The following is a 12,687-nucleotide window of genomic DNA, read 5'->3' as shown; positions in this document are numbered from 1 at the left end:
ATAATTTTTTGCAGACTGTTATTATTATGGCAATTTTATAAAAACTAAGCTCGAACTTTCGATTATGTCGAAGAGAGTTTCCAATTCTGGAGCTGAAAAAAGGATCTATAATCCATCTCAAAATTATGCGAGGAGTATGGCATTGGAAAGTCAACTGTATATGACATAAGAAAAAAGAAAAAGGGAGTTTTTTGTGGAAGCAACTTAAACAACTCACATTGAAAGAAATGTTTAATAAAGTAAACAAATAAATATTAAGCTTTTTTTTTTTTTTGGTAAATTTTGATATCCTTTAGATCATAATTGTTCTTTATTTCATAAATTACGATTTCATAATTTTAATTGTACAATTTCTGCATGCCATCTTACCAGATTTAAATTGATGATCTAATATTGGGAAAAATAAAAAATCCGGAATCGCCTAACGAGTCCGGGACGCCTGAAGTAGTCGACGAGTCCGGATTTCGGACTTTGTACTCTATATCTGAAGCTGAGAATAAATTGTTATGTTTTCTGAACACGAAAAAATTTCTAAGTTTTGCCTTAGGATGTATTCTGCTGATATTTGGTCATGACAATGAAAGGACAGTTTACCAGTCAAAATGTACTAAGTCTTTCTAAGTTCTAACTACTGCTAATCTAAGGCTGGTATTTGCTTAGTTTTAAGCAAACAGCTACATGCAGAATGCATTTACAACATAATACTTTTTATCTAAACCAATGGCATGAAACTATTTAAAAAAAGAAAAAAAACTTTCCTTTTTGTATGACCTATAGAAACTATTTTCATCACTGAGAGATCAACACATAAATAAGTCTAACCTCATGACACAATATATATTATACTGTATTGATATACCTAAATTATTTTTTATAATAATGAGTGATTCCTTTTGCATATAATGCTTATCATTTCATAAGCATTATACGTAGAAGTCATTTCAACATCTAATGCTTATCAAATGATAAGCACTGATATATGCAGAAATGATTTTATTATTTAAAAATGACTTATAATTCAAACTTTATTATCTAAGGATCAATAAAATATGACCAGCGTCTTTTAGTATAAATATCCACTTCTAAGGGATGAAAAGATTATATATAAGGGTTAAAAAATTGAAGATAATTATGTTTAGACTCGATGATTCACTGTTGTTTTACTCTATTATTCCACCATTTTGTTTAAACTAGCCACAAACTAGCAGGATTTTAATTTATAAAGCAGTGCTTTTCAAATAGATAATAACTTTATCTTGATGCAATTTAATTTTCCAGAAGGACATTAAGGAACAGTGGGTTTCAGCTTTTATCATAGTGGCAGTTCTGGCAAAAAACTTTATAACAATATTATAAGAAGATTAAACAAAATTTATTCAATAACTTTATTATTTTATATAAAGAACAGATTTCTTTTCTAAAATTTCATTCTATTTTTATATTCTATGGAACAAGATTTTAATGCTATATATCAACTTAATGACAAAATAATAAAATCATATTGATTTATAACATCTGTCAACAAATTTATTAACCCTAAGTTTGATAAGCCATTAGCTTAATATTATGATACTAATAATCAAACTTTTAAATGCAAATTAAATTATATGTTAATTACATATAATTATACAATAATAAAATATATAGATGTATATACCCAGTTTACATGCTAAGCAAAAGCCATTAAAAGAAGGCAGTTTTAAAAAGAGGGGAATGATCTAAAAAGTGGATTGATCAAGAGGGAAATGGTCTGATATAAAATATGCGGTCACTTCTCTTTTTTATTGTTTTAGTACATAAAAAGACCAGAAGAAAATGTTATATGTAATTAACATATAGTATTTCTTCTGGTCTATATGTTTCTTAAATTTCATAATAAGTAATCACCAGCACTTCAGAATTTTGTAAGCATTATATTTAAAATACTATGTAAATCATTTGTGAAAAAAAAAATGCAAATAATACATACGGCAGGTCCCCAGCGTGGGCCTTTTGTAATCCAGCAAATTTCAGTATGACAAATGGAACATTTTAACCAATCACAACCCCACTTTTTCATTAATATTAAATCACATTTCGGACATTTCATAGCTTTCCCATCATCAATCATTTTCTAGAGGAAATATAAGAAACATAAATAATTACAAATAGAAGTAAAATTACAAATATGCTGACAAAAAAATTATTAAACAGATATAAAATTATATTAATTATCTTTATAAACTATAGATATCCTATATACAGGCCGACATATATCTTATCAGAAATGCTAACAATTTCATTTTAATTTTAAATGCCTAATTTTAAGAAATGAAAATAGCAACAGAGTGTTGGGAAGTTTATGATTTAAATCAAATTCATTTTCTTATCTATATATCAATTAGAAACAACACTTTCAGGACTAGAGCATTTCATGGATATGACTGGAGTTTTATCCTTTCTTGCATACTCATTTAATCCTACCTACTTTAAATATCATAACAGTTACTTTTAACTAAAAAATTCTCTTCTTTCTGTCTATTTTCATGTAAATGATTAAATTGAGCCTTCATTAGAATATAGTTAATCCTTAATTCACACATCAAGAATCGGAAGATCCAGTATCTTAGCATAGTTGCAAATCTTGCACTCTACTTAACTACTTATATTCTCTTATTGAACAAAAGACTTACTATTAAAATGAACATTAGATTAATGCATATTTTGCATATAATATGTACTATACACTATGTTCTTATAATTAAATAAAGGGAAAAAAAGAAAAGAAAGGCAATTCTAATGAAATTAAAATGCATACATTATGCTATATTTTATTCACAATTTTAAGTTTAATCACTGATTATCAAGACAAATCACCTGGTTGTTAGTATTATCCAAATCAATACTGCGTTATAAATTACAAAACACAATAGCTATTATAAATATTAGCAATACTTGAAATGAAAAAAATATGTTAAAAAATTTAATTTTTATTTACAAGCAATCACAAAAATTTATGCATTAATAATAATGAAAAAGAAATATTATTGAACAAAACAAATGCAATTGCTGTTTTTATTTTGCAGTAGCTTCTCTCATACACTAAAAAATGGGCACACAATTTTTATACCATATAGCAGTGGGTCACGAACCCATTTGAAAAATTTATAGTGGGGTCACAAGGCGGATAGAAATCCAACAAAACTTATTATATATAATCTAGTTATGTAACATCAACTTTCTAATTGAGGTCATGCTATTGTCTTTTTGCGTCCTTTGCATTTTTATGAGATTGCACTGCCATAAAGCTTGAATACCCACTGCCATATATTATAACAGTCATCGTCTTCACTGAGTACTAGAATGTTTTTGCAACGAAGCAATACAAAGTGCTACTTTTCTTGAAATTCAATTTTTTTTTTTTGACATCTTGGGAACAATTACAGTACAAATATAACATACTCTACATGGTTTTGATGAAATAAACACTACTCTAAGAATCTTGCTCTTGACAGTCTCAAGAGGATAACCATGCAAAGGAATAAACTCTGCAAATTTAGGGAAAAGTAATGCAGAAATCCTAATCGGCTATTCAGCCATGCCATGGACAGGCCTTAATTTAAGCATATGATGGATGTATCATCTCTAAATTACTTAAACCACTTGTAAGACAGAAAATAAAAACTTCATTATTGGTAAAGTGTTTTACCTGATCAATAGGCTGAAATTCTTTTTCTTAACCGTTTGACTGCTACACGGCGCAAAAGCGCTGCGTTCATTTGTCCCGAAAACCGCGACACAGCACAAAAGTGCTGCGAGTTTCAGTGTGTGTCTGTTGCTTAATAATACAAAAAGAATTATTAAAACTGATTGATATTTGTCTAAATGAGAGTGTTTTATTTGACATCAAGTCAAAATATGTCCCGCAGTTTTCGTGCGTTCTTGCAAGAATTGCTTAGCAGTCAAACGGTTAATAAAGTACAGCTCCATGAAATTGGTTCACTCATTTTGAATAACCCTATACGTAAATGTTGAAAGTTAAAATTATTCAGTTCAATATCTCTACATTTAAATACCAAAACTTCAGCTAATATTCATTACATCTGCTAAATTCTTGTAAATTTTCGCATTTTAGAAGGAAATATCTTATTAATAAGGTGTAAAGCAAATATATACTGAAAAAAAGGGGGGTGCATGATGTCATGCTGCAATGGCTAAACCAGTTTAAAATTAGCCAGAGAGAATAAAAGATTTTTTTATTTCTTTTCCTTGCTTGTTAATGCTCTACCCTCCTCTCACTTTTTTTGCAAGTGTATGTGTATACGTGTTTTTAATCGTAGGTGAGGATGTCTTCTTCATTTCACTGTCAACTTCAGATTAATTTGAGCAAATGCATATCTGTACTAGGTCATTTTTTTTGGTAATCTTTTGCCCACAAAAAAATCTGGCAACATGTTTTGCTCATTTTGTGTTCAATCACCTGGAAAATTCTGCAGTTGTTTTCATGAGAAATACAAATGAAGCAATACAAAAAACAAAAAATCATTGAATCACACAAGCATCATTTTGAACTAGACTTTTTGTCATTGCCGGAGAGCGGCAGCTAAAAAATTTCTTCTTTACAAAAGTCATTAAGCTTACACATAAAGAAGTTATCGAGATTTTGTTAAAAAATCTCAAAAGAAGTGAACTCCTGGCCATTCACAGGGTTTTGAAGAAACTGAAGATATGAAAATATATGAGGGCAAGGCTTGGTGAATACCAGGGATACAGAAAACATCCCAGCATACACAATAAGTCTTTGTCCCATATTCATCAAATTCCCAAGCACTGTCTTGATGGACCATGCATTGTCATGCTGGAAGACATCTTGATGATAGTTTAGTTCCGTGTACTTAACTTCAGTTTCTGCTTCAAAGTGTCATTTCGGAATTAAACCTGCCATTCAGAAATGGTATTTTCTTGAATTTATTATCTGATTTAGTAGTAACAATTCATAGTACATAATTCCTTTGTCCCCTTGCACATACATACAGTGCTACTTTTTTCAGATGCAGTTCCTTCTTGATATTACTAAAGAGGGCTCTTTTAGCTTATACCATGATCTTTTTCTTGTAACGTGACTGCATAGTATCCACTTCTAGTCTCCAGCAATAAACCATTAAAAAAAAATTAGCTTTTTTATTTCTTTTCAGCAAAGAATCACATGCTGAAACTCAAGCAAACATATTCTGCTCTCTTAAAATATGCAGTATACATACGTTGTAGCAGTTTACATATCTAGTCTTCTTCAAATGGTCATGTACTGCATTTTTTGAAAGATTTAGTCAGTCTAAGAGTTTTTGAACAGTATTATGTGGAATTTCAGCAATAGCTTCTTTTAATAGGTTCTTGTTTACAAAGGATGATCCTCCAGAGCAGGCATTTTATTTGAGGTTGCTTCAAAAAATGTGAATGCAATAGCTTAAACTGCTTCTAACATTTACCCTCTTATTTAAAGTTCAGAATTACGTTATTAAAAAATCACCAAAATGAAACGTAAACAAATTTTTAAACATGGCATAGAATTAAAAATATTTCATTTTAATGTTAATTTTATAACATAATGCAATTTAATAATACTAAAAGTTTAATGAAATCCACAATGACAGCTGGCCATAAATCTGCCATTAAATTCAAGCATATATCGTCCCTACCATCTCTAAAGCTATCAACATATGATGAAAAGAAAAAAAAAAAAAAACCCCTCCTGGCAAGTGTGCAAGACCCTGTTCCCTCTAGTAGCAAACACAAATGTATAGGATTCCATAGCTAAAGCCCACCATCTCACCACTTCTCTGAGAGCAGAAGCAGTGGATATCTCCAAAACTCTTCCTGAAAACCAAAAGCTAGACTTCAAAGCTATATCCAGCATGTTTGAACTGTGCTTTGAAGAGATGTATTCAAAAGACTATAACAGGCTTCAGTTAAAATCTTGCTAACAGAAGATTATGTAAACACTCAAGAACTCGCACACAGATGTTTAAAGACTGTCTCATCTCACTTTTTCAGCCTACCCAACAGAAAAAAAAAAGGGGGGGAAATACATTCCCTGCAGTGCTTTGTTAATGGCATTCAGAATCCGGAGATACAGAAAGCCCTGAAAATGGTAGATGACAAGGATATAAAAATTGCTTTATTATATGCCATGTGATTTGAAGCAGCCCAGTAAGCAACACGCAGAGATCGCCACCCAATAAGAGCTGCTCATGTTCAGGAGCCAGTGGATCAGCTGACTGCTTGTGTATATGATTTAACCAGGAAAGTCAATGTTTTGACAGGGAACAAGAGTGGCAACAAACAAAACCTAAATTGCTGGAACTGTGGTGGCAAAGGCCACATATGAAGAACACCCAGAGCCACCGAAAATAAAACCACTCCCAAGGAAGGACACAGTAATTAGTGTGGCTGTTTCATGAAGTAGAAGTTGCCAGATATTGAGAAACCCCATTTTAAAGCACTTCAGATTTCTGCCACGAGTGGTGGCAGTAATGGACTTTTCAGAATGGGACATATCAGTGGAGTTCCTTGCAACACGACCATTGATACTAGAGCCAATGTTACTATCATTCAGAAAGATTTAGTTCAGAGATGGAAGGTAAACACATCTGGATGTTACCGCATTACCCTACAGACTGTGAAAGCGATAAAATTAAAACTGATGGAAAACCATTATGACATATTAATATCACATTTGGAAATGTCATCTACCACCACATGGTATAGCAGATATTACTGAACCTTGCATGCTTGGATTAGATTTTCTAAGGAAATACAATTTTTCCTTGGACTTTAAAAATAACAGATTGCATTCTGCCTCAGAGAACAAACCATGTTTGGAAGAATACAGTTTTTATTTCCTGGATCCATAGCTGAAAATAGAAATTTCCAGTAAGGCATCATGGGCTATCCCAAGTACTGTAACAGCCTAATAGGAGTACTAATACCCTTTGCACTTGTTGTGTAATTTGAAGAAAAAGGCTAGAGGGCGCTGTTGCTCGCTTAGTTGTAAGAGAATAAAGTTTGTTCATGTTGAAGGCGGCGGCCTAAGAATACGCTCTGTATATAGTAATTAAAATATTGTCAAAAATGAAAAAGTGTTAAAATTAGTGAACTCACTGAACCACCATCATCTGATTTGGAGATGCACAAAATTATTAGATGGTGCATCGGCGTAAGGAATTAAGGCTTTGTGAAGATTTTAGGTGTTCGATCCAAGTGTTTCGATTTCAATGGATATTTCATACTCGAGGGACAATGGAATTCCAAATAAAGGTAGGGAAATCTTAAATTAATTATTTAGTGATTATTTGTAGTACATTAGTAAGTATTTATTATTGCTGTCGTGGGTGTATTTAAATTAAATAAAATGGAAGAGAAGTTAGATAGATTGAAACGTAAACGTTCCACATTGAGATTGTCTGTTACTAGGTTAATTAAAGTGATTGAAGATAAATTAAAAATTGAAGGAGAGGAAAATTTGATTAAAGAATTACGAGAATTCTTTGAATTATTAACCGAAAAGAAAAATAATTTGAGAACGCTTGATGATGAAATACAAGAGTTAATTGATGTTAACTTAATTGAAGAAGATTGTAGTATAAGCGAAGAATACAATGACAAATGTATAATTGCTTGTAGTCAAATTAAGCAGTTTCTAGGTGCAGTTACCGCAGTACCACCAGCGAGGAATCCCCAAAGTTCTGATTTAAACCAGTCTAGTGGTAATGGAATTTTGCATGTAAGTTCCAGTTCTAGTGGGAGTAGTACGCTGAAATTACCAAAATTAATGATTGATAAATTTTGGAAAGACCCTAAACAATGGAATGAATTTTGGAATAGTTTCGAAAATTCGATACATAAAAACAAAACGCTTTCAAAAAAAAATATATATATATATATATACTTAAAAACATTCTTAACGGGACAAGCTTCGAATGTTGTGTCAGGCTTTGAGTTAACAGAAAGTAATTATGATAGATGTGTAGCATTACTAAAGGACAGATATGGTCGAAAAGACCTGATCATTAATTCATTCATGAATAAAATTCTCAATTTAGAAGCTGTTAAAAATTCTGCTAACGTAAAGGCTTTACGTAAATTATATGACGAATTAGAAGTTTCGATTCGTAATTTGGAAACTTTAGAAGTAACTTCTGGCTCATATGGACATTTATTAATTCCAATATTATTAAAATTAATTCCGGACGATTTAGTTTTGGAATTTAATCGACAAAGAGGATCGAAAGATGAAGTTGAAGTTTCGGAATTAACACAATTTATTAAAACGGAAATAGAATGCAGGGAAATTTCAAATCTAGTATTAAGCGAAAGGAAAAATCCTGTGCCTCCGCGAGTCGATCAATCAAAATATGAAACTAGAAAATATGTAAAAAATACACCCACGGCTGCATTTCATACTTAAGTTAACCGAAAATGCATCTTTTGTGATAATTTGCACGAGTCATTTAAATGCGAAGTGAATGTTTCTGATAAATTAAAGAAACTAAGATCTGAAAACCGCTGCTTTTCTTGTTTTAAAAAATTCCATACATCAGAAAGGTGCAGAAATAAAACTAAATGTAATAAATGTGGCGGTATGTATCACAATGAATCGATTTGTACTAATAAATTCCTTGTAAACAAAAAGTTGGAACAAGGTTATTCCAAAAATGAAACTGAATCTCTGACTTTGAATTCTGAGGAAAGAAATAAAGTTCAAAACTTAAAATTGATTGCGTCTGTTCCTCAAGGTGATAATAATAATGACTGTAATGCCAGGGAAATATTATTACAAACTTGTACAGTTTATGCTTGTTTTAAGTATAAATCAAAATTAACTAGATTAATTCTTGATCAAGGCAATCACAGATCCTTTATAACGAAAAAATTGGCCGACCATTTAAAACTTATTCCAATCCGTTATGAAAGACTTTCTGTTTATTCATTTGGTGCAACGAAGGCAATGAATCATTCCTATCCGGTCGTTGAAATCGAAATTCAGAATTGGAAACAAAATAATAAAATAAAAATTGAATGTTTGATCTCGGATGTTATTTCCTCGGCGTCCATCAGTGTGCCTAGTAAACAAATTGCAGACTTCATGGAGCATATGGGGTTGCAGATCGCTGATTGCGCAAGAAAAAATAACATAGATGTTGAGATATTAATTGGAGGGGATGAATTCTGGAATGTAGTTTATTCTGAAAGAATTAAAATATCTGAAGGGTTGCACGCAGTCAGTTCTGTGTTTGGTTGGGTTGCCGCAGGAATCGAGAAAAATAAAACAAACAAAAATTGTTCTGAAAATTTAGCGGTAATGACAAACACTGTTGTGTTGAAAGATTTAAAAGGTTTTTGGGAATTAGAACATATGGGAATTAATGATTCTGATGATTATTCCGATATTGACTGCGAAATAGTAGACCAGTTTGAAAGAAACTTGCAGTTTAAAAACGGAAGATATGAGGCAAATTTAATCTGGAAATACAGTCCGAATAATTTAGAAAATAATTTTGAGGTAGCTAAGAAACGATTCGCAAACCTTCACAATAAACTAAGTAAAACTCCGGAGATTTTTCGGGAATATAAAAATATAATTGAGAACCAGATATTAGAAGGAATTGTGGAGGAATGTCCAAATAATGATACAAATTTGGGATATTTTATGCCGCATCGAGCAGTGATACGACCTAGTGAAACTACTAAGGTAAGAATTGTGTACGATGCTAGCTCAAGGACAGAGGACACGAATTCGTTAAATGACTGCCTTGAATCGGGACCTAATCTAAATCCAAATATACTAGACATTATGTTAAATTTTCGTAAGTTTAAGATAGCGTTTTGTGAAGACGTTGAAAAAGCCTTTTTGATGATAGGAATTGCTGAAGGTGATAGAAAATTTCTAAAATTTCTTTGGTTTAATGAAAATAATGACTCCTTTAAGATTATGCAAATGTGTCGCGTAGCTTTCGGTTTGACTATATCTCCTTTCATTTTGGCCACCACTATAAAATATCACATTCGAAAATATAAAGATAAAATGCCGGACAGTTTCCAAATGTTAAATTCTTCTGTCTATGTCGATGACCTATATTTTGGAGCAGGAACGGTTGAAGATGCATATCGGTTATCTGTAGATGCGGTTAATATATTTAAGGATGCTGGGATGAATTTCAGAAAATTAAGAACTAATTCTAAAGCATTAAACGATTTATGGGTCTCAGATGGGATTAAGGAATCAGACAACAAATTAACTAGTGAATCGAATTTCTTAGGCATGATTTGGAATTCCATTGAAGACGATATAAAGTTAAATTTAAAAAATTTAATTGACTTTTCTACTGGAAACGATTTTGCTACAAAAAGGAAACTTTTTCAACGCATCGCCCAAATATACGATCCATTTGGATTTATTGCACCCTTTGTTATTCAGGCAAAAATTATTATGCAAGAAATCTGGTGTTCCGGTTCTGACTGGGATGAGGTCCTTCCTGCAGAGATTAAGGACAAATTCAACATTTGGCGGGAGGAACTTAATGATTTAACTGAAATATCGATACAGAGAAATTTCTTTGATGACGATCCAATGAATATAAGCCTTCACCTATTTTCGGACGCTAGTCCTAAAGCATATGGGGCCATCTCATATTTCAGATATTGTACGAGTGATTCTAAAATTAAAACTTCCTTTATCATGTCGAAATGCAGAGTTGCACCTTTAAGAGCAATCACGCTTCCTCGTTTAGAGTTAATGGGAGCACTCATGGCTGCTCGAATGTATAAATATTTGAAAAAATTGTTTGGTGATTTAATTGAGGATGTTTATTTTTGGAGTGATTCCGAAATCGCCATTACTTGGATTAAAGGTTCGCCAAATAATTGGAAACCATTTATCGCCAATCGTGTTACAGAAATACAGAGTATATGCAACAAAAAATTGTGGAACCATTGCGAAGGGAAACAAAATCCTTCCGATTTACTACCTCGAGGAATTAGTGCTCGGTCACTAATTAAGAATGATTTGTGGTGGCATGGGCCACACTGGTTACGTTTTCCTATTGAAAACTTTCCAAAACAAAAGAAATTAAAACCAAATTCAGAATCGTTGGAGTTAAGAAAAAGTATTATTTTGACTGCACCTGTAATTAACAATGAATCCCCAATTTTGCATATAGAAAAATTCAGTTCTTTAGGAAAATTACTTCGAATTACTGCCTATGTATTTAGATTTATTGGGAGGCTTCGGAAATGGTCTACAGGGAATGGACCTTTAAGTGCTTTTGAGATTAAAGCAGCTGAACATTATTGGGTAAAAATTACGCAACGAGAATCGTATCAAACGGAAATAATTAAGTTATCAAATAAAAAATCAATTCTCGATTCTTCCATCTACTCCCTTAATCCAAGGCTTGATGAGGAGGGAATTCTTCGGTTGAAAGGTCGCATTCAATTTGCAGACTGTCACGAGAATTTAAAACATCCTATTCTATTACCCTCAAAATGCAAGTTTACCGAGTTGATCATCATGGACTCGCATGAAAGGGTATTCCATGCTGGAGTTAATTCGACACTAACTCAGATCAGAGACAAATATTGGATCATTAAGGGAAGACAGCGTGTTAAGACTATCATCAGAAAATGTGTGATATGCAAACGATATAGTGCACGTCCTGGGGTACAGGATATCGCTCCACTTCCTCCAGACAGAATCCAAGAGTCGCCTCCATTTGCTGTGACCGGGTTGGACTTCGCCGGTCCATTTTTTACGAAAGACAGGCAAGGTAAAGTTTACATGCTGTTGTTAACGTGTGCGGTCACTCGTGCCTTACATATAGAGATAGTAACTGATCTCAGCACTGAAAGTTTTTTGCTAGCTTTCCGAAGATTTTTAGCTCGCCGAGGACTGTGTACCACCGTGTACTCCGATAATGCCAAGACTTTTAAAAGAGCTGATAAAGAACTAAAACATATTTTTAAAACTTTGAGTGACTCATCTGTGAAAGAATTATTTTCTGCTAGAGGCATAAATTGGAAATTTATTATTGAGAGGGGTCCATGGTGGGGAGGGTTTTGGGAGCGTATGGTACGAACCATAAAATCCAGCTTGCGAAAAATTATTGGTCGATCATCCCTTACTGTGAAAGAGCTTGAAACAGTGCTCATTGAAATCGAGGCAATGATTAATTGTAGACCAATTACCTACGTGTTTACCGATCCCAATGAACCTTCTCCACTAACACCCTCTCATTTTCTGGTTGGTAGACGATTGCTATCTCTGCCTGCTAATAAAATAACATCAAATAATTTGATTGGGTCAAGAAATTCAATTATTAAACGATATAAATACCATCAAGATATTTTAAATCATTTTTGGAAGCGTTGGAGATCAGAGTATCTTTTTAATCTGAGATCTGCCAATATTTGTCCTCCACACTCTAACGCATCTCAGTTTAAAATCAACGATATTGTCTTGATTCATGACGACAAACATCCCAGAAATCTTTGGACAATAGGTAAAATTTTGGAATTAATGCCAGGCAGAGATGGTAAAATAAGATCTTGCATAATTAAAACACCTACTGGTACCTTAAAAAGGCCTATACAATTGTTATATAATATGGAACTTAACTAATGTTTGTATTTGTATTTTTAGGTTTGATTCTCCTG

At 32.6% G+C, this 12,687-nt stretch overlaps 1 protein-coding gene across 6 annotated transcripts in view; it reads right to left on the bottom strand.

The window, feature by feature from the left end:
* The window catches only part of LOC118188033 (uncharacterized), a 66,449-nt gene that overhangs the window by 11,048 nt on the left and 42,714 nt on the right, over nt 1-12,687 (bottom strand). For all 6 annotated transcript variants that reach the window (XM_035358371.2, XM_035358372.2, XM_035358370.2 and 3 more), the window contains one exon: nt 1,970-2,113. In XM_035358371.2, the coding sequence (XP_035214262.2) occupies nt 1,970-2,113 (144 nt within the window). The remainder of the gene's footprint in view (nt 1-1,969; nt 2,114-12,687) is intronic.

Source organism: Stegodyphus dumicola, chromosome 1, assembly GCF_044657685.1.
Source record: "Stegodyphus dumicola isolate Sdum_Otavi_A_Nest chromosome 1, ASM4465768v1".
NCBI classification, from domain to species: Eukaryota; Metazoa; Arthropoda; class Arachnida; order Araneae; family Eresidae; genus Stegodyphus; species Stegodyphus dumicola.
This window is presented reverse-complemented; position numbering and strand designations above follow the sequence as displayed.